Source organism: Caretta caretta, chromosome 2 (assembly GCF_965140235.1).
Source record: "Caretta caretta isolate rCarCar2 chromosome 2, rCarCar1.hap1, whole genome shotgun sequence".
Lineage (NCBI taxonomy): Eukaryota > Metazoa > Chordata > Testudines > Cheloniidae > Caretta > Caretta caretta.
The window spans coordinates 104,333,211-104,356,494 of NC_134207.1; the positions used below are offsets into that span (position 1 = coordinate 104,333,211).

The window sequence follows — 23,284 nt, forward strand, 5'->3', positions numbered from 1 at the left end:
TGCACTCTGACATTATTTGCCTCCACGCATTCGTCTGTGCTCTGTCAGTGTGGGAGGACAGCATGAGCTCGGAGAACATTTCATCGCGAGTGCGTTTTTTTTTCTTTCTAAGCTTCACTAGCCTCTGGGAAGGAGAAGATCCTGTGATCATTGAAACACATGCAGCTGGTGGAGAAAAAAAAAGGGACAGCGGTATTTAAAAAGACACATTTTATAAAACAGTGGCTACACTCTTTCAGGGTAAACCTTGCTGTTAACATTACATACATAGCACATGTGCTTTCGTTACAAGGTCGCATTTTGCCTCCTCCCACCGCGTGAACGGATTTTGGTTGAATGCCAGCAAACATACACTGCAATGCTTTGTTCTACAGTGATTCCCCAGTATGTGTTGCTGGCCTGGAGTGGTAAAGTGTCCTACCATGAAGGACGAAATAAGGCTGCCCTCCCCAGAAACCTTTTGCAAAGGCAGAACCGCAAATGCCAGGGCAAAGTAATCCTTTCACATGCTTGCTTTTAAACCATGTATAGCATTTTAAAAGGTACACTCACCAGAGGTCCCTTCTCCGCCTGCTGAGTCCAGGAGGCAGCCTTGGGTGGGTTCGGGGGGTACTGGCTCCAGGTCTAGGGTGAGAAACAGTTCCTGGCTGTCGGGAAAACCGGTTTCTCCGCTTGCTTGCTGTGAGCTATCTACAACCTCCTCCTCATCATCTTCTTCGTCCCCAAAACCTACTTCTGTATTGCCTCCATCACCATTGAAGGAGTCAAACAACACGGCTGGGGTAGTGGTGGCTGAACCCCCTAAAATGGCATGCAGCTCATCATAGAAGCGGCATGTTTGGGGCTCTGACCCAGAGCGGCTGTTCGCCTCTCTGGTTTTCTGGTAGGCTTGCCTCAGCTCCTTCAGTTTCACGCGGCACTGCTTCGGGTCCCTGTTATGGCCTCTGTCCTTCATGCCCTGGGAGATTTTCAGAAAGGTTTTGGCATTTCGAAAACTGGAACGGAGTTCTGATAGCACGGATTCCTCTCCCCAAACAGCGATCAGATCCCGTACCTCCCGTTCAGTCCATGCTGGAGCTCTTTTGCGATTCTGGGACTCCATCATGGTCACCTCTGCTGATGAGCTCTGCATGGTCACCTGCAGCTTGCCACGCTGGCCAAACAGGAAATGAGATTCAAAAGTTCGCGGTTCTTTTCCTGTCTACCTGGCCAGTGCATCTGAGTTGAGAGCGCTGTCCAGAGCGGTCAGAATGGAGCACTCTGGGATAGCTCCCGGAGGCCAATACCATCGAATTGTGTCCACAGTACCCCAAATTCGAGCCGGCAACGTCGATTTAAGCGCTAATCCACTTGTCAGGGGTGGAGTAAGGAAATCGATTTTAAGAGCCCTTTAAGTCGAAATAAAGGGCTTCATTGTGTGGACGGGTGCAGGTTTAAATCGATTTAACGCTGCTAAATTCGACCTAAAGTCCTAGTGTAGACCAGGGCTATGAGCTAGCTATCTTTCATTCATATTCTATTTTCCATTGGACCACAAGAATACCAAGGAAATAGCATTGTCTTCGTTGGAAGACAGAGGATTGTAGAGATTTGTTTTATTGATGGCATGGCAATCCATGTTGTCTTAGGATCTCCCCTAATGGTTTTGTATCATAGGACTGGAAGGGACCTCGAGAGGTCATCTAGTATAATCCTCCGGCACTTATAGCAAGACTATATAGATCAGGGCTGGCCCTAGCATTTTTCAGTCTAAGCAAACTGCGGTATTTATTTTTATTTCTAAAGCAGGATGATATTTTGCCATTACGTAAATAGCATACAAAGGTAAAAGATACAATCACCCCATCAGCCCTACACTCTTACCAAAAATCCAGATGTAAATATGGAAGTACACAGTAAAGGGGCAATCAAACTTAACTCTGCCCTGTAGTGTCACCTTGAGGGGAAAAATATGAAAGAATCTATTGTCTTTAAAAATCATTTAATCTAATCTGGGATCACAAACAATAAATTTATGGACACAACATGGTGTCAACAATCACAGCAAAGTAAAGGTTATTTTGGTGCGTACATATATATTTCCATACATTTAATGTGTTTGGATTTCTTTAAATGTAGCCTTAATTCTGAATTTCCTTTGTTTGTACTGCTTGTTTTGGAGATAATTCCAACTACCCTCTAATGGGTTTACTGTTGAAATTACTGGTAAATGCTCTCAACCTTCACTCCATTTTAACTTCAGTTTTTGGTCTTAAAATAACTGTCCTTATCAATTCCAACATTATAAGGCCAACTACATTCAGTTTCATTCATAAGTGTACCTGGACCTTAAATGGAAAGGTCTGTCAATTCGTTGGATGGGATGATTTGACTGAATAAAAAGTGAAATCTCAAGTGCAATGTGTTGTCGTTCTAAAGAGGATAGGGGCTTTGGTCTTCTACATTTTTCCTTTTGGGTGTTGCACACTGAAGTATATCTTCTCTGTAAGTTCATTAGACCACAATGAAAAGCAAGTGGGTGAATTACATCAAATCCGGTGAGTTGAAATGGCTTGGTCACCAGTCTTTTTCACTTCTCTCCCATTACCTTTAGCTAGGTTTGGTCAAAGTTAAACAGAAATCAAATATTTCTCAGAAATTCTCTCTGTTTACACTTTTAAACTGGTATGATCCAGCAAACATCAGCATATGATAAACCTTATCAGTTATAGTACTTAATTATCCCTGCTATTCAAAAGAAAGCCTTTTTGAGTATTGTAAAATTACAATAATTACTCAAAAGATTTTTTCTCTCAGTGCATCCAAATTTACCATCTTACCTGCAGCACTCCATTTTATTTAGAGTTTCTATGTGCAATTACCTTACTGAGGTTTGTGTCCTTTCTAATGATATCAGTGGTTTTGTACTGCTCAGTTAGCTAAATATCGCAAAATGATTAATATTCTTGGTATGCCTGGGAGAGAGAACTAGTTGTCACATCACTGAGTCTGGTAAGATTGCTGCATAGATGTTTCTTAAAACATGGTCCAGTTCTATAAAAGACGCTTATATGACATCTTAAAATCTACTTGCAAGTAAACTGAAGTTCTTCTTGTGTCTCATGCATTCCATCCTAAGGGATATGGTACTCCCTAGTATTCAGTCCCAGAGTCGAGTATCCTTGTGTGTATGGAGTGCTGTCCGGACCTCCCTTGGTTCCTTCTTTCCTGTGGCAAAGGACATTAGGAACCTTGTAACTTTTCTAACCTTAGCAGATCTTTTCCTCTATCCTGCATAGTTTAGTTTAGCCTTAGTTCAGTACCCCTTCTTCTCAGGAAACAGGACTCTTTTTCCCTCCAGGGCTGGCCTCAACCTAAGAAACTACATCCCTCCTACTCGTCCTTCCATCCAGAATGAGATGCTCATGTGAACTGTTTAATGTGTTTGAATGAGGCCCATAATCCTCCACTGAGGTTGGAAGTTAATCTCCTATATTGAACCTTCATGTTGTGTTTTTCGGTGCAGGATCTCACTTTCAATATGGAGGTTCTGTTTCCCACTCCTTTTGAGTCAGGGGAGAAACCTTACGGGCCTCCTCCCTCTCATCTTCCCTCTCTGCAGTTCCCTCTTGAGTGGAAGAACTCCTTATAGAGGTCAAGCGGCAGAAAATGCTGTGGCCTGCAACTAGGTTTTGAACTAGGTTCCATTAACTAGAATGTTTTTTAATTACCACTGTTGCTATTCTCCATAAGAAATTTTTATTAGTATGTTTGTTTTATAATTATGGAGGTGCTGGCCATGTTTCCATAGTCAAGGTTGAGTTGTTTTGCACTTAAAGATTGGCTTGGGCATGTTAGCTTGGGCATTGGTGCATGAAGGTTTCTTGCTCCTGTCACTGCTGCCTTGGCTCCTTTTTTCCCTGTGGCACAGCATTGCCATGGATCCAAGACAGAAGCTCAGGAGAGCCCTTAGAGCTCAGAAACATTGGGACTCAGGAAGTGGAGGACTGGACTCTCTCTCCTGCCTCACATTCACACAGGGCTAGTCTCACGAACATAGCCCTCTAAACTAATAAGGCAACTGAGAATTAAAGGTCAGGTTTGCTAGAACACTTCGGTGAATTTGTTCTACTGTAGTAAATAAGAGCTGCTTATACGTAGGGTTAACGCTGGTGTTCCCTGGTTGCTTTGGTTTACCAGTGAATCTGCTCTTTAAAGTTTTATATGCACGCACATGAGGTCTGGAGTTTTTAATAATTTAAAAAAAACTATGGAAATTGCCAAAGGAAAAACTCAGTTAAATTTCTTAGCTGTACTTGCAACTTTAATTTCAGTTTAAGTGTAAAACACATTACTGAGATGTTGTAATGCTCCCCAAACCCAGAATTTTAGACCCAGATAATTCGAGTTAAGATTATATTTAGAGATGTCTAAACAATAAATGACTGCACAGCAGTAGGGTGTGAATCTACAGTGTCATAAATATAAAGGGAAGGGTAACCACCTTTCTGTATACAGTGCTATAAAATCCCTCCTGGGCAGAGGCAAAACCCTTTCACCTGTAAAGGGTTAAGAAGCTAAGGTAACCTCGCTGGCACCTGACCCAAAATGACCAATGAGGGAACAAGATACTTTCAAATCTGGAGGGGTGGGGGAGAACAGAGGGTTCTGGCTGTCTGTGGGATGGTTTTGCCGGGAACAGATCAAGGATGCAAGCCTTCCAATTCCTGTAAAGTTAGTAAGTAATCTAGCTAGAAAATGCATTAGATTTTTTTTTGTTTGTTTAATGGCTTGTGACATTCGCTGTGCTGGAGGGAATGTCTATTCCTGTTTTTGTGTCTTTTTGTAACTTAAGGTTTTGCCTAGAGGGATTCTCTATGTTTTGACTCTGATTACTCTGTAAAGTATTTACCATCTTGATTTTACAGAGGTGATTCTTTTACCTTTTCTTTAAATAAAATCCTTCTTTTAAGAACCTGCCTGATTGATTTTTCATTGTTCTGAAGATCCAAGGGTTTGGGTCTGTGTTCACCTGTACCAATTGGTGAGGCTATTATTATCAAGCCTTTCCCAGGAAAGGGGGTTTAGGGCTTGGGTGGATATTTTGGGGGAAGACGTCTCCAAGTGGTCTCTTTTCCTGTTCTTTGTTTAAAACGCTTGGTGGTGGCAGCATACTGTTCAAGGACAAGGCAAAGTTTGTACCTTGGGGAAGTTTTTAACCTAAGCTGGTAAGAATAGGCTTAGGGGATCTTTCATGCAGGTCACCACTAGAGTTCAGAGTGGGGAAGGAACCTTGACAGTTCCAGTGTGTCATACACTGTCTGTATGGACACTCTTGCTGCTCACTGAAGTTTTCCCTACTGTAAACAAAGCACACTAGGGAACTTTCAGGGGGTGGTAGCAGGTTTCACATAATCAGGTAGTGTGTGGCATGCTGGAGTGCTGTAGATTTGCTCCCCAGCTCACTATGCACTAACTAGTCATAAAGACAAGACCTTAAAAGAAATCCAGAAAGGCACACAAGCAACCTTGACCCCCTGCCTTGTTAGAAATACCATGAGGTGAAAAAAATGTTTTAAAAATTAGGTTAATCTAATCTGGGAAAGCAAACACTAAAATGTCTTGATTGTAATCATCTGGTTATTGCATACCATCATTACAAGGCAGAGTTAAGGTTGTTTAGGTGCCTTACTGTGCATGCCTACTTTAACAGGTTAGGGTTTCTTTTAGATGTAGCCATAAAACTGAATATCGTACTACAACATACCTGTAATGTGTTTTATCCTTGAGAGTACATATCAATAACTTAACTCCATTTTAATGCAGTTTTTTTGTGTGGGAGTATGTTGTTGTATTCCAGGTTAGAAGTTGGCTAGTATGGAACATAGCCAGCAATTGACAGGGAGAGAGCTGAGACTGAATGAAGGAAAGTCACACCCTAAAAATCCCTTCACGTAATTAATGCAGTTATTAGGTTTGAGACAGCTGTGGTGAAGTAATTACTCTAGCACACTAAAAAATTACTGCCCTCTGAAGAGTTGAGGGTGGCTGCCATTAGAAGAAGAGGAGAATGCCATCTGGAAAAGCCCTGTTTTTTATGGTTGTACTTCGGATACACAAAGTTACCATTTTTGCTTAATTTAGTCTGGTTTCTAAACGAAACAAAAAGCCTGGGTTCATCAGTCAGTTGGACTTCTAAATTTGCTAGCAGTGAGCCCTACTTATTCATGGCTCAGCTCATATGATCTGTCACATTTAGACTTTAATGAAAATATTTTACTCATTTATACTCAGCATAAATGAGTAAAAATCTCAGCAGAGACAGTAACTAAGCTGTATTTCAATAACAGCAAAAATCAGTTTTTAAAAATCAAAATCTAGAGTTCATTTTTCTGAGGGAAGGTGAGTAACAGAACAAATAGATTTATCTTGAAAAGCCTGTTAAGAAGGTGATAGCAGCAACACATAATTTTTACAGGTAAGGCTAAGTATTAGAAATACTCTACACCTGCACTAGATATTGAAACAATCAACACTTTATTTATGATATAGACATAGGCCAAAATTTCAAACCTGAGGGCCTAAATACATTCTCCTAACTTCAGATTTCCAGGTTTGAAAATATTGCCCATAATGCATAGAATAGCTTTTTAAAAATTAAACCAAATATTTCTTGTTCTTTACAGTTGCTGTGACTGGCTCATAAACATTTGCAGAAGAAAGAAAGAGCTAAAAGCTCGTACGGTGTGGCTGGGATGTCCTGAAAAATGTGAAGAAAAATATCCAAGAAATGCTATAAAAAATCAAAAATACAATATCTTTACATTTATACCTGGGGTAAGGCTACTAATGATTACTTGAAAGTGGGCTTAGTTTATGCCCCTCATGGTACCTTTAAAAAAAAAAAAAAAAAAAAAAAAAAAAAGGACTGAAGAAATAGATATTCTTATCTACTTCATGCGTTCTGTACTTAATTTCTCATTCTCCTTATTAGTGATGACCCTTACATGAGAGTAAGACTTCTTGTTTCTAATCTCACTGTATTTTCAAAGTGGCACAGATTATAGAAGTGCAATTTGCATGTAATTCAATGAGTCATGTAGCTAGAATTCCATGCTGTCTCTAAAAATTCAGGGATAAATGTTCTTTTGCATTTCTTTATTCCTCACTAGAAGTTATAATCCTCTGTGTTATCACAGCTGATTGTGTGGAAATGATTATTTTGTCACAGAGGTTCGACTTTAAATGAGGAATAAATAGTTTAAGGTTCATGCTCTTATGCAGAAGTCTTTAACAGCAGTGAGTGCGTATAAGAAAATACAATAACTATAAATAAAATAGTCAAAAATTTTCCATTTAAATAACAGGACTTGGTTGCTCTTAAATTATTTTAAGAACAATGTTAACAAGACCTAGTTTAAAATTAATGTGCTGTCTTTTCAGATCTGTTTTTACATATTATGGTTTTAAAGTGCAGAATTCTTTTATGCATTGAATTCAACTTTTAAGTACAGTTCGTTGCAGACTGGAATGTTTTCCATTTTATTTAAAAACAAATGTCACAGTGTGGCTTTTTTATTTTTTTTTTTATTTAACAGTTGATTTAAGTGAATTCTTTGCCTTCAGTGTTCATTCTTTGCATAAATTACAAATTGACTTTACAAATGTTTTGGATAGCTGTTCCATTGTTTTTTGGATTTTTAATTTTTTTTTCAGTTCTGCTGAAAATATAACTTTTGAGGAGAGATGTTTCAATGACTAAATGATAAATCATGATAACATGCATTTTTGATATTTCATATAAATTTTTACTGATACATTTTTCGTTTGTATGGAGTCTTTTTTTGTATTAACAAATTATCTTGTAGGTTTCAATATAGAAATGTTTTGTCCTTTGAATTTAAGTAATCATACCTGTTTTATTTTGAGCATTGAGCCTATACCTCTAACCACATTCATCCAGTAGCTGGCAAATGCTTGGTATCTAATATGTCTCTTTATTAAAATTCAAAAAATGTAATGGCACCATAATTAAGACCGATCTTATGTCAGGGTAATAAGATGTCAACTGTCTCAAGCAGATAAATATTCTCATCTTTATTGAGTCAATCCAATGTTTTCTTCCTTGGCTTAAATTATTAAATACTCAGATTGGTTATGCAGTGTATACTTTCATAAGGGTCACAAAGTTCATTAAGTGTACGGTAAGCTATTGATTGTTGTGGTTAAAAATATATGTGTCACAAGGCATGTTCCTGATGCCTGTAAAGGTGAGCCATAATTTGCTGTTACCTGTTGAGGGAGCTAGCACGGTTCAGGTTCTTTTCCTAAGAAGATATGATACTTCGAAAATGTTTTATAATTGCACAGTAGGAATCCTATTTTGATTTTTTTTAAAGAAGAGTGTCAGTTTTTTAACTGTTAATTTATGCTAACTTGCACTTTAAATAAACCACTGGTGAGGAGAAAAAAGCTAATCACCCTGCCGAGATTAATTTGTGAAATAATTCAAACATTTTAGACATCAAAGGAAAATGTTTTATTATGAACATAAACACAATATCACTCCAGCATAGCTATTTATCATTTTAACAATTACAGCACTGTACAGTACTGTAAATAATTTATGTAACTGCTCTCTGTAAGCATTAATAGTATTCATAAGTTAATAATAAATGTTGTACTTATTGAATGACTTCTGTTGAAACTTCCATAATGTTGCAGTGCATCTGGCACTTAGTTGTGATTTTACGGTTTGCACTCCCATCACTGGCAAATATGAGTATAGTTTATTAGTTTCATACTGAAAATAAATATATTTGGACTAATTTACTAAGCAAGATATCAGTGTTTTACTTTGACTTAGCAAAGCAAAAAAACAAAATAAAACAAAAACACTCAAAATATTGCTTTGATATATTTTCTCATGAGAACCTGTGTTGTACCATGTATATTGTAATAAATATGGACCTAAATATTAAAGCTTCTACATTTTACTTTATGGTCATCTTGTTACATTTACACAAGGCCAAAAAGTGTCTCATAAAACTTTCATGCCCTCATGACTCCCCTGGACAGTCTTGTTCTCATGTAATTTCTTTCCACTGCCTATGAAAATATTTGCTTGGAGATGGAACCTGAAAAGAGGGAACAAAGGTGGCTGAACACCATGTTCATGCTCACTAGTTCAGTTTCCAGCATAAATCAGCATCCTCAGGTCTACTGTACCCTATAGTAGCTAATAACTATTCCCAGAAGCTTTTCTGCCTACTGCGACTTGTTGGAACACAGTATCGTTTCAGTCAGGATGCTGACATACTCCCTGTGTTGGGACTGTGGAGTTACTGATATGCAAAATTAGGTCACCCAGACAACCTTAATTTTGCTTTGTATTGATACCATGAGGAAAAAGAAACTACTGTCTTTAAAAATCCAAGTTTGGACCACAAACACTAAAATACCTTAATCATAATTGATTTTTGAATGTTGTTGCTGTAGGTCAGACTGCAGATAGTTTGAGTTAATTCCAGGGCAAACCATTTTACAGTAATTTAATCCAGATTAGATAGATGGAGATGTATTATTTTCAATAATCTCTAGTATATCTTGAAAATTCAGTGATCGTTATGCCTGTGATTGCTGCTGTTTATGGGTTGTATTCAAGTAATTTAAAATGATTTTCTCTGTACGTAATGGTTCCTATAAAAAGTGATAATGAACTAAGTTTATTAAACATGCAGTATAATGAAGTTATACTTATGGAAAAAGTAACATTTTTTTCATGTACATTCCTGAAATAAAATTTTAAGTAATTTTTTCTGTTTTTCTTTTGTTTTTCATTTTAGGTTTTATATGAACAGTTCAAGTTTTTCTTGAATCTCTATTTTCTCATCGTGTCCTGCTCACAGTTTGTACCTGCATTGAAAATAGGCTACCTGTACACCTACTGGGCTCCTCTGGTAAACAAAAAGCTGATATAAGACAGGTTTTAGTATTAGTCTGCTTTTGATTTTAGAATTTTATTTATAAAATGTAAAAATTATTTTAGATGCTTATGTTCTAATATGCGGGGGGGGAGGTGGCGCTGGCAGGGTGCTCAGTTGTTTGTTTAAACTATTATGGGCAGATGTTCCCAAAAGTATTTCTTGCTCCCCAGGAGCTCTGCAGCTCCTGTGTGAACTACTTCCTTATCTAAATTGTTAGTACTCCCTATCTAGCTGGTGGTAGCTACTGAAATGTGAAACAAAAATATCAGTTTTAGTACAGAACATTTGGTACATTAACTAATTTTGTTTTTGACTTTATCAAACACTGACTGCAAAATGGATATATATGGTATTTTCTGATGTTCTGTAGCTTTCATCTGTATGAGAGGGCTCAGTGAGAAGTTTAAATTCTTCCATCCCTTGCATATCCGATAATCTTCACCATTTTCTGTCTCCAAAGCAAATGGAGGCAGGTAAGATCTTTGGCTCTTTCACTCAGGACTGCCTCTCAAGAACTATCCAGAATCTCTTCCTCCAAACTATACAGATGGCAGAATCACGGTCTCCTTTTGTAGCAGGACGCTTCACAAGATTTTAAAAAATAAATACATTTGTCTCTATTTCTTCATTGTCTTCAAGGTTATTCTCCTTGTGACTGATACAATCCACCCCACACCTTCCCCCCCCCCCCTCCCCAAAAAAAGAGGTTTCTAAGGAGGATTTAGTGGGTGGCATCTCCCTCAGGATACAGGATATCCTCAGGGTACAGCTATATTACGACCTCCGGGTATGACTCCCAGCTCGTGTACGCGTACTCGCGGTAGCTCAGAGAGAGCTAGAGCGAGTATGAATAGCAGTGTACTCATGGTAGCATGGGCAGCGGCAGCTGTTTTGAGTATGTACCCACGGGATTCAGGTTGGTTTGTACTCAGCACAGCGAAGCCGTGCTGCTGTTGCCTGTGCTACCATGGTTATGCTACTTGCACTAACTCTTATCAAGCTATTGTGAGTACGTTTATGCAAACTGAGAATCACTCCCCTGATTTGTAGTGCAGATGTAGCCTAAGGCAAGCAGCAAGGGAAAACTGAATGCAAGAAATGTCCCCATTGTTAATCCCCTCGTTAGGTTACTGGGGGCAAAGATGAAGCTGCCAGTTGGGATGTAGGCAAGGTCTATGTTGAGGCAGTTGAGAAGGCTTCAAGGGAACTCTGCTTGCAATTTGTGTGTTAGCAAAGCTCATATCAAGATGGTTGAACAGGCTTCAGGAAAGCTCCATTCTGAGACTAGACTCCACTCATCCAGAACCAAGTAGCAGTGGGCAGAATGTTCAAATGATTCAAATTCCATTCCCTGGAGGATGAGAATGTCTTCTCTCCCCTTCTAGCCTACATGGGTCCCCCAGGAGATTAAAAAATGGCTGCTCTTTTCCTTTGGGAAATTTGTAGGGAACATGCCTCTCATCTCTCACTTTTAAGTCTCTGTTGTAACTCTCCCCCGTGTTCCCTCAGGGATTTGGCCCAGGGACCAATAAAGGAGAAGGCCTCTCAGCAAGCTTTTAAAGGAGCAGCACAAAAATTCAGTTTTCCTGTAAATTAACTTATTCCATTACCTTCAAAGCTCCCGTTGAGTCTTAAAAACCTCTCGAGTCAGTTTTCAAATATTCTCCAAAGGTGAGGGGAAATCTGAGTCAGGGCTTGGATGAAGATAAAGCACTCACTCATCTGGACTTCCCAGAATTAAGGATGCATAGGGTAGGGGATCTGTCTTTGCACGTTTCTGTGTTTTTTGGAGGAGAAAACACAAATTTTTGTTAACTTGAGAGAGTCCTGTAATGCCTCTTCATCCAGTATAAGGGTGTGGTTAAGAGGGGTATTTTTTCTCTATTAAGGCAAAATGTCCTAACATGCAAATTCATAAATTTCACATACACTAAAAGACTTCATTGCTCTTCCGTAAGGCAGAGCCTGCTATAGCCTTGTTAGTCAAGGGGACGCAGCTGTACCATATGAAGTAGTACTCCTTGGGAGTACTCCTTTGCTAGGAACTGACAAGAGGAGAATAGGATCATCGTTCAGACACAACTTGGATACATTGACTTCAACCCTGGCAATATTGGCTGTGACCACAGATTATGCTGGACTAATCTCTACTGGAAGGCCATTTTAACAACCCCGTGCCTCGTATGTAGATTTTCCTAGTAATTCCTGTTGGGACCAATGCTTAAACTGACTAAGATTTACGCTACATTGTAGAGTTTATAACAGTGGCCCATGAAGTAGCTCTTCATATGGAAATGTGTTTCACAGTCATCATCTAATGTCAACCTTATAAATCTTCAGTTGATAGGCTCTTTGGGGAGTAAAGAAACAGAGCAGTCATTGAGGCCAGGACATGGATGAAAAGAAGGGAAAATAAAGGTCTTCTGTCCAGTGAGAGACTCCAGAGTATGTTACTTTATTGGCATTCCCTTTGAAATTGATGTTCCTTCAATGTTGAAAAGATACATTAGAAAGAGACCACTGCAGTCATTTCTGAGAGTTGGAAGACTCTGACTGGGTTTCCTTGGGAAACTGCTGAATGTGAACAGTTCTTATTAGCTTTGGTTTTCCCTAATTCTGAGGATCCTACTTCTCTAAGAGGGGGAACTTCAGAATGGCCTCCATGTGGAAGGCTAACATCTTGGGAAAATCAGTGTTTGAGCTATTCAGAAAAGTAGATTCAATAGAACTGTCTCTCACTCGTCCCTGGGACACAAAGTTCAAATAAAATAAAAGCAAACCAACATAATCAACAACAAATCTTCTTATAGTATCAGAATATGAAGAATGTAATAGTTGATCTCCTACACATTTTAATAATGGAGCTAGTTTTTTACAGAATGGACGTTTTCAAAAGTGCACCAGAGCCTCAGTGCTATCAAACTGAAGCAGTGACATGCTGGCAGTCCTAGATTTCAGGTCTTTCTCAGTAAGGTCATAAATGAATTTCAGAGGTAAATACTGAAATCAAGTGTAACAACATTTATTCTCCCATGTTTTCATATTCCGAGTAGATCTCCAGGGGATTATATTCATTCTGATCACAAGAGAATCTTTAGATTCTGCTACAATGAAAAACATTTCCAATACATTTTAGATTCCGTTTCCACACAGGTATTCACAAACACCCTAGTCACCTCTTCCTTGAAGAGAGAGAGAGATCCGTCTATTCTTATCTGGGTGACCTCACCAGGATTCCTTCACAGGTCACTGTTATGCTGGACTTAGCATCTGGCGCTCTTTCTGCAGGAATAAGGCTTTAAGTGAACAAGGGGAAGAAGCATTTGCAACCTTTTAAACTCAGTATCAGAGCTGTCTAGTCACTGTTCAAGACAATGTTTATTTCAGAAGAGAGACAGGAGAAGACTCTGTTGGTACATCTCTACTAAATGTACATGTTGGTACATCTCTACTAAACTAAAATCCCTGGTTCAGCTCCTTAGCTTGCTGGTCTCGTACATGGATACCTTGCACAGTTATTGCTTCACTTCCAGCCTGCAAGTATATAAATATCTTGGGCTGGAGCTAATATTAGCATCTCTTGTTAAATTCATCCTTAAGACTGTTCAACATCTACATAGTTAGTCATCTGTGTAGATTACCAGGCTCCAGGAAAGGGAAGCATATCTGTACTCATGTGAGACACAGTGGGTGTGATGTAAGTAACACATAAGGAGGAGAGTATAAACTGTCTAGAGCTGTGACCAGTAGGCTACTTCTCTGTTTCCAGCAGATGACGCTTCAGAAACTGCTCCTTAATAAGCTGATATGAAGACTTTAGGGATTGCTCAAGGAAGCAGTCTTGATCATGTCCTGAGCAGAAGCTTTCATTCTGTCCCTCAGGATTTTACATGTTAAAGGAGAAGAAAAGTCAGGGTCAATTGGTTCAGCATGATGCACTTAGAACCAAGGGAAAGGAATCTGGACTGGTTATCCTTTCCAAGTATCTCAAGTCAGGTTGAAAGCCCACTGATTAATCTTATGTCCAGATCGGCCTGGAAAACCAACAGGTACTATGTGAAGAAGGGACGTCTAGAAGTAGACCCCATGTCTTCAAAGTGACACTAATGTTTCCTTTATGCCTTCTGTCTCCATCAAAACCAGTGAGGATGAAGATGGCAAAAAAGACTGCAAAAGGAACAGGCCATAGTGATTCTGTCACCTTTTCAATGATCCTCAGGTTCAGACCCAATTCTGGATGAAATGAACCTTTGCCAAGATCCAGAGTCAAAAGAATATACTACGGCATAGACTCTACTCTACACTAAAATCCAGTGCTGCTTAAACTATCACTTTAGATGCTGAGTGGAATAAACTATAGTCACTGATATTCTAAGAACATGAAATATCCTCTGATAGTTCAGAGGAATCTTGCAAATGGCCCTTATTAATTGCTTTAATGTGGTCCAGTTGTTGGTATTACAAGATATACACCAGGGCAAAATCAGCTAAACAAAATTGGAGTTTTTATAAGTTGGTCTGACCTTGGTCTTCGGCAAGACAAGGCTGCAATTGCAAATATTGCACTGTAAGAAAGTAAGGAGAATCTCTGATCACCATCACATCAGATTCCTCAGGACTACCTCTTTAATTAATCCTCCAGTAATGTGCCAATTCCTGTCATGATCTTGCAATGTGTGCTGCAGGTAGTTATTAAACCACTTTTCTAACCGTTATATAGTCAGTATTACTCCACCTCTTCTCACTGAAACTATCTTGCTTATTTACCACCACCTCAGTCAGGGTTGTTTTTGGAGCTTGGCATGGTCTCTATGGAATCTCAATTATACATATTCTATCAAGGCATGTTAATTCTTCAAACTGACTAGGCCTTCAAGGTCACCATAATCTTCAGCATATTATAGGAAGAAGTATTGTCCTCTGTCTGAATCCAAACATCATAAGGAATTGGAAGGGCATAAGTTGGATGTGAGCAGGGTCATCAAGGAAATAAAAGCAGAGGCATTTGAACCCTCAAGTACAACCCCTTTCAAACACATTACTAATCATCTGTTCTGTTTGTATAGTGCCTAGCACAATGGGGTCCTGGTGCATGTTTGGGGCTCCTGGTACCTTGGTGCCTTCTTAAATTTCTTTTCCAACTTTTGCATAGTTCAACTGAATCTTCCCTCCCTAAGGATGATTAACTGCTTTGAACATGAAGACAGTCTGCCGTGGAGGGGCCAGAGAAGGGAAAATTTGCCTTACCTGTGAATTTTCTTTTTAGGACTCTTCATGTCAGATAATCTGATCCTTTCCTGAGGATACAATATGTTCAGAATTTTGTGTGGCTATTGCTCGCTTGTTAAGTAATTTGAAAAGGGGAGAGCATATTCCTCTTGGAAACCCTTACATTTCTTATTAGTTTTCCTGCAAGTGGTTCGCGTTGATTTGCCCCTCTTAATATTTATACAGTAAGTATTTTTGATCTTTGGAAACTTTTGTCCGGAGGGTTCTTCCTGAGTGGCAGACATAAGTCTGAGCTTGAAGATACAGTATGCCTCCAGGCTGGTATGAAATGGGGAATATCCCACTGTGAGGACTGTCTGACACAGTTAGACAAACACAATTGACTGGTAAGACACAGAAGTTTTCTATATCAGGTCTTCTGGATAGTGTTGGTTTTGGTTTTTGTTTTTTTTAAGGAAAGGCCCACTTGCAGTAAACTTTACTGCTAAAGAGAGACTATTACTATTGTTTCGAAAATAGGTAACCTTTAATGCTTAGGCGGTTAAAATATTTTCTATAGCTATTTTTTTCCTTTTAATATCCAAATAGATCACTTTTTCTGTATCATCTAACAGATCGCCATGGTCACTTAAAGATGTACACACTTGACAAACCAAATAGGATGGTGTACTATATATATTGACTTCTGTTTGCTCTTGCAACTTCCATTGATGTCTTCACCAATCACATTGGTTGGATGTAAACAGAAGCTGTATATAATCTTAAAATTATACATATAAACCTTTCTTTAGCAGATTTTCCCCATTCTCATTTTACAGAATGACTACTTGTCATGATATTCTTAAGAGTTCTAATAAGAATTGTCATAACATAGTATGTAGAGTTCCAGAAAAATTCAAATTCAAGCTGAAATGTCTGTCTTTCATGTGCATACAAAATGTACTTAACAGGCAGGAAAGGTTAAATTTTTCTCCCTGTCTTTTTACTTTGGAGTTTAATGCCCTTGGTGAGCTAAAACGAGTACATTTGAAAGTATTAGGAGCAAATTCTCTGTTACAGGTACACAATGTTTTATTTTGATTATGTAAAATGATCTTGCATGAAACATTGCTTCCAAAAAGAAAAAGTAATACATTAATATGATGTGGTATGGCAACAGTCCATAAGTTCAGAATAATAGTGGCACCCCCTCCCCCCACCAATTCCTTAGGGCATTAATTGAAAGTGAAATCTTTATGGAAAGAATACTACATAGATGGCTTGATAGCAATGTAGCCTGTCAACTACATAAAAGACTCTGGGATGTTTTTAGAGTATGACTGGTCAATCTTAATAAGGTGTGTACATTTCTAAAGGAGTGTGTGTGTTTTGGGGAGGAACCTGAAGAAAAAGGTTGAAATTCAGTTTTTCGGTGTTTGTTTGTTTTTGGGTGTTTTTTTTCGAGACATAGGCCATATAACTAATTTAGGGTGCTAATTGGCAAGTCAGGTTTAAATAACATAAACATGAGGTTTTGATAATATAGGGATAAGTTAGGGATTTGAGCTAAGTGCCAAGTACTAAATGTAAATATATCTCATGATTCGTCCCCTAGACTCTTCTGCCTTTTGTTACTTAGCTTTCCCTCTTTTGTGTTTCCAGAGATTATACTGGCTGCTTGTAGGAGCCTGGTTTGGCACTATCCCTTCATAGCTGTGAATTGAATTGGGGTACTCCCCAGAATTGAAGGATCTGTGGTCAGGAGTTTCACAAAACCTAAAGGGTCAGCCCTGTTTCAGTGTTTGGAGGACTGTGAATAGACAGAACTAATTTGGAAAAATTAGTGACAAATTTTCCAATTTAGCCATCTGTTTACTTCAGTTCACCCTTTTCTGCCTATCTTTGTAAGAAAAAGGACAATCAACTTTTTTTTTTTTTTTTAAAAGAAGCAAGATGAGATTATCCCCATCACTACTATAGGTAGGCTTGGCAGAATTTGTTTTTTAATTTTTTCATAATTTTGACGGATAATATCAATGTTTATTATTAAGCATGTTTAATTTTTTTGTCTATTTAAATTTTCAGTTGCAGGAAATTATGGGTGGGCGGAAAATAATTCAATGACAGTAGACATCAAGATTAAAAAAGATTAAAAGCTTTCATAACTGTGAAAACACAAATTGTCAGCATCACATGTCAAAATATACAAATATTCTTAAATCAAATGCTAATAAGTTCTCAGGCAAATTGCAAAAAATGCTGTTTATATATAGTATAAATAAATGCAGTGACTTATTTGAAAGATGTTAATTTCTTCTAACATACAAATTATATCTACAATATTCCCCTCTAGTGCGCACATATATATTTATTTTCCAGCAAATTACAAGTTTTATATCATTTGTAATTTGCTGGAATATGCCAAGAAATGAAAATTGTTCAATACTTGTACTTCACACAATGCAGAGTCAGCCTATGGAACTCTTTGCCAGATGATGTTGTGAAGGCCAAGACTATAACAGGGTTCAAAAAGAACTAGATAAATTCATGGAGGATAGGTCCATCAATGGCTGTTAGCCAGGATGGGCAGAGATGGTGTCCCTAGCCTCAGCTTGCCAGACGCTGGGAATGAGCGACAGGGAATGGATCACTTGATGATTACCTGTTTACTCCCTCTGGGCACCTGGCACTGGCCACTGTCTGAAGACTGGATACTGGGCTAGATGGACCTTTGGTCTGACCCAGCATGGCCGTTCTTATGTTTGTAAAATGTTTTCACAAGTTGTGTTTCTACAGTAAAGATGAACTAGATTGACAGAAAAGGTTTAAAAAAAACCCTGAGCTGTCAAAAATGATGAAATACTCCATATACAAATTTTTCTCCTACTGTCATGTTCCTTTTTATGTATTTTTTAAAAAATATTTTCCATTTTGGGAAATGTGTTATATCATTATGTTTTGAACAGGGATTTGTTTTGGCTGTCACAATGGTGCGTGAGGCAGTTGATGAATTTCGACGTTACCAGCGAGACAAGGAAATGAACTCTCAGTTATATAGCAAGCTTACAATACGAGGTTGGTTAAAAACATTTTTTATTAAGTATTTTATAATCCACATTCTGTATTTTTGAACTTAGGTTAAAACAGTTTTTAAAATAACAAAAGTGATAATAGGTTTTTGAAATGTTATTCCGGTAGGAATGAATTTCATATAATCTGACAAGAGATGTGCTTAAGGGGAACAAAGTATTCATTTCTGGTAGCTGAATAAAGCATCTAAAATTGTAGCTGTTCCAGAAATCTGAAGGCTTTTGTTAATAGCAACTTACATGTGCCACATCTATAAATTTTCAGTTGTTACATGAGGGAAAATAGTTTTTTTAAAATACGCTGCCACTTTAAAGTGCAGTTCTTCTTTGAAATGGATAAAGTAAAGAACAACAAGTCACTACCACTGTGTGGCATGCATCCAAGGTTGAAAGGAATTTAAGAATGAAGTGGCTAAGCTGCTAACAAAAATACTGTTTCCCTAATTAAAATTTGCTGTCTTCTAGCCCTGCTTCCAGGCAGAGTAACTAATGTTTTACCTATGTTTTTAAAAAAGCGCTAGAGGTGATTCAGAGAAGTAGATCGTAGAGGATCAGTAATGAGTATACTGGCTGAAATATCTAAAAATAGAAATATAGAACTTCTATATGATCACATGATGGGGGGTAAATCAGCAGTTTCTGAAAAGGAAAATCATGTCTTTCTAATCTACTAGAAACCATTAAAACATAGAATCATAGAATATCAGGGTTGGAAGGGGCCTCAGGAGGTCATCTAGTCCAACCCCCTGCTCAGAGCAGGACCAATCCCCAATTAAATCATCCCAGCCAGGGCTTTGTCAAGCCTGACCTTAAAAACTTCTAAGGAAGGAGATTCTACCACCTCCCTAGATAACGCATTCCAGTGTTTCACCACCCTCCTAGTAAAAATTTTTTTCCTAATATCCAACCTAAACCTCTCCCACTGCAACTTGAGACCATTACTCCTTGTCCTGTCCTCTTCTACCACTGAGAATAGTCTAGAACCATCCTCTCTGGAACCATCTCTCAGGTAGTTGAAAGCAGCTATCAAATCCCCCCTCATTCTTCTCTTCTGCAGACTAAACAATCCCAGTTCCCTCAGCCTCTCCTCATAAGTCATGCGTTCCAGACCCCTAATCATTTTTGTTGCCCTTCGCTGGACTCTCTCCAATTTATCCACATCCTTCTTGTAGTGTGGGGCCCAAAACTGGACACATTACTCCAAATGAGGCCTCCCCAATGTCGAATAGAGGGGGACGATCACGTCCCTCCATCTGCTCGCTATGCCCCTACTTATACATCCCAAAATGCCATTGGCCTTCTTGGCAACAAGGGCACACTGCTGACTCATATCCAGCTTCTCATCTACTGTCACCCCTAGGTCCTTTTCTGCAGAACTGCTGCCTAGCCATTCGGTCCCTAGTCTGTAGCTGTGCATTGGGTTCTTCCGTCCTAAGTGCAGGACCCTGCACTTATCCTTATTGAACCTCATCAGATTTCTTTTGGCCCAATCCTCCAATTTGTCTAGGTCCCTCTGTATCCTATCCCTGCCCTCCAGCATATCTACCACTCCTCCTAGTTTAGTATCATCCGCAAATTTGCTGAGAGTGCAATCCACACCATCCTCCAGATCATTTTATGAAGATATAAGTAAAATACGGATACAGGAGGACAGGGTGTGTCAAGGTTCTTTCCCCACTCTGAACTCTAGGGTACAGATGTGGGGACCTGCTTATTCTTGCCAGCTTAGGTTAAAAACTTCCCCAAGGTACAAACTTTGCCTTGTCCTTGAACAGTATGCTGCCACCACCAAGCGTTTTAAACAAAGAACAGGGAAAGAGACCACTTGGAAATGTCTTCCTCCAAAATATCCCCCCAAACCCTACACCCCCTTTCCTGGGAAAGGCTTGATAATAATAGCCTCACCAATTGGTACAGGTGAACACAGACCCAAACCCTTGAATCTTCAGAACAATGAAAAATCAATCAGGCAGGTTCTTAAAAGAAGGATTTTATTTAAAGAAAAGGTAAAAGAATCACCTCTGTAAAATCAAGATGGTAAATACTTTACAGGGTAATCAGAGTCAAAACATAGAGAATCCCTCTAGGCAAAACCTTAAGTTACAAAAAGACACAAAAACAGGAATAGACATTCCCTCCAGCACAGCGAATGTCACAAGCCATTAAACAAACAAAAAAAAATCTAATGCATTTTCTAGCTAGATTACTTACTAACTTTACAGGAATTGGAAGGCTTGCATCCTTGATCTGTTCCCGGCAAAACCATCCCACAGACAGCCAGAACCCTCTGTTCCCCCCCACCCCTCCAGATTTGAAAGTATCTTGTTCCCTCATTGGTCATTTTGGGTCAGGTGCCAGCGAGGTTACCTTAGCTTCTTAATCCTTTACAGGTGAAAGGGTTTTGCCTCTGCCCAGGAGGGATTTTATAGCACTGTATACAGAAAGGTGGTTACCCTTCCCTTTATATTTATGACAGGGTGGCATAACTTTTTTGGGCTTTCTGAAAGCCTCAGACAGAGTCCCTTACAAAGGCAGGTAAAGAAATGAGGTAGTCATGAGGGAAATACAAAATACTATTGGCGACCAAGAACTTGTTTAGTAACAGCTGTTTAGTTATAGCTAAGGTTTTTTTATAGGATGCATCCCATCCAACCAAAACCTTAAAAGCACAGAAATAAGAAGTTAAGGGGAAACGTAAGCATTCCTTTCCATGTTGCCTACCAGTGCTTCTGGTAAAACATGGAAGGGCTCCACAAGGCTCTTGCTTTCAGCAGGTACCCAAAAACGATACATACCCCAGATTCACCATGTATTTTGTTCTGGGACAGGTCACAGTCCAGGCTCCCTGATGTATGCTTCCCCTCTCTTGCAACGGGGGAAGCTGCTCTATGCCTATCCTCTGTGACAGGTTCTCTGGGTACCCAGGACTGAGGGTCACCTTGTACCCACCCCCCACCAGCAGCATGATGGAGACTTGCTTGTGGTTAACTGGGTGTCTGTTCCCTGATAACTCCAGCCTATTAACCAGCCAAGCACTCTCCTCTGGGCTATGACAGTCCTTACTTTGCCGTACAGATTAACAGTCAGTGTACCCCAGCCCCCGAGTCCTTTTGAGGAGCTCTCCTGTAGTGTCCAGCCATTTCTTCACTGAACACTCTCAGAAATACCAGGTCTGCTGTACGCAAAGGAACAGTATATATGCCAGCTTCTCTGATTCAACTCCAGATCAGCTCTTTTCTTAATACCAGAGCACTGAGCTATATTTATGGTGAAAACACGAAGTTTATTATCAAAGATTCAAGAGGTAGTGAGTAAGGATAATAGAGAAAAAAGTTACATATAAAACAAAATCATAACATGCTTTTTAGAGATTAAACTTTATTAGGGTAACCTTCTACCTAGTGAAGTTTATCTCCTCAGAAGCCTTCTGCAGCATCTTCATCCACAGCTGGTTGTGATCTCATTTTCATGAATGTAAATACACTGCCTGTTTAATTCCTAGCTACAGAATGTCATCTTTGTCCCCTAAATATAGTCCAGCAAAGTGTTTGAAGTGTTTCTCAAAATAAAGTTATCTTCCCTGCTGTGTCTCTCTACCTGTTAGTTCTTTTTTTAAATTCTTGCAATGTTTCCTCTGCATTTAGCTTAGATGGGTGATGGGAGACCCACTGTGAATGAGACAATACTTATTTACATTTTGACAGACAAAGGTGCATAAACATCCCTTGTCTGACAGAAAACCTGTTTTGCCACCTCTGCTGTGATACAGAATCCAAGAACATATTTTCAGCATATATAGTATCATTTTGCAATGATGTGAATAACCAGTGTGACCCTGGCTTTAATTTAAGACCTCATGTGATATTCTTTAGTAAACCAGAACATAAAGTATTAAGATATAGATTCATAGACTTTAAGGCCAGAAGGGACCTTTGTGATCATCTAGTCCAGTGATACTCAATTAGATCTATTGCAGGCTGATTTGAGAATTTTATGATAGACAAGCCATTTGCATAGAAGGCTGACAAAATAAAAAAATAAAATTAAAAATACACGACTTCAGCTGCCAATAAAGACCTTGATTCTAACATAAAAGTTAGACACACTAGTACTTAAAGCAGTTTATAAATCAGTATTATTACCTGCGTTTGTGGCAATCTCTAATGGGAGGTGTGACATTGACAATCTCTGGCAAGCTTTGTGAAGAGTGGTTTTTAGGCAGTCAGGATGCATGAACTGGTGAAGATGCTCATCTGTCAGGTGATTGCTATGTTGTTTTTTATAATGTTCATGGTAGAAAATCCAGATTCTCCAAGGTACTTTGATCTGAACATTGTTAAAGATAAATGGCTAGATTCTGGCTATTCTGAAACTGGTCAGGATATTGAATCCAGATATCACAAAGTTCTACTTCTCTGAATTTTGCCTTCAAGATATCTGAGCTGTGAAGCCTTAACATTTCTAATCGAAAGGCACCTTCATCAATTGAATCAAGAATGTTCCTTGCTTCAGAAGGACAAGGTCTGTCGGCAAAAACAAGAAATGAATCACGAACAAATAGAAGCAAATCGTCTGAAATTTTAAAATTCTCAAATTGCATTTTAAAATTTTCGATCAGATTGTTTAGGAATTCTTGCATCATTTTCATTGAAGTTGCATCTGTCACAATGACATGCAATGTGGAAATGTGCAACATCTTTCCTGTTAAGACTGCCTGAAAGATTTCAAGATGCCTTTGAAAGACACACACTTTTTCAAACAGATCCCTGATATTGCTTGCATGGCTTTGGAGCTGCAAGTTGAGGGAATTAAAGCTTGTCACACAGAAAAGCTACCTGTGACATAGAGGGGACATCATTTGTAAATCCCAGGAACTCGTAGGCCTTGTTGTTGTGGTGTGAAAGAAATTTGATTATTTCTTTAAGTGCACAAAACCTTTGTAGCAAGCGCCCCCTGCTTAACCAGCAAATGTTGTTGTGCTGCAACAGGTCACTGTATTTGGCTGAAATGTCTTGTAAAAGA

The 23,284-nt window shown here is 38.9% G+C and overlaps 1 protein-coding gene across 4 annotated transcripts in view; it reads left to right on the top strand.

Annotated features, from left to right (window-relative positions):
- ATP9B (ATPase phospholipid transporting 9B (putative)) overlaps positions 1–23,284 on the top strand; it is a 302,332-nt gene that overhangs the window by 40,746 nt on the left and 238,302 nt on the right. For 3 of the 4 annotated variants that reach the window (XM_048840068.2, XM_048840067.2, XM_048840069.2), the window contains exons 3-5: positions 6,666–6,816; positions 9,825–9,938; positions 18,140–18,248. In XM_048840068.2, the coding sequence (XP_048696025.1) occupies positions 6,666–6,816; positions 9,825–9,938; positions 18,140–18,248 (374 nt within the window). The remainder of the gene's footprint in view (positions 1–6,665; positions 6,817–9,824; positions 9,939–18,139; positions 18,249–23,284) is intronic. The other variant, XM_048840070.2, reaches the window with a different exon arrangement.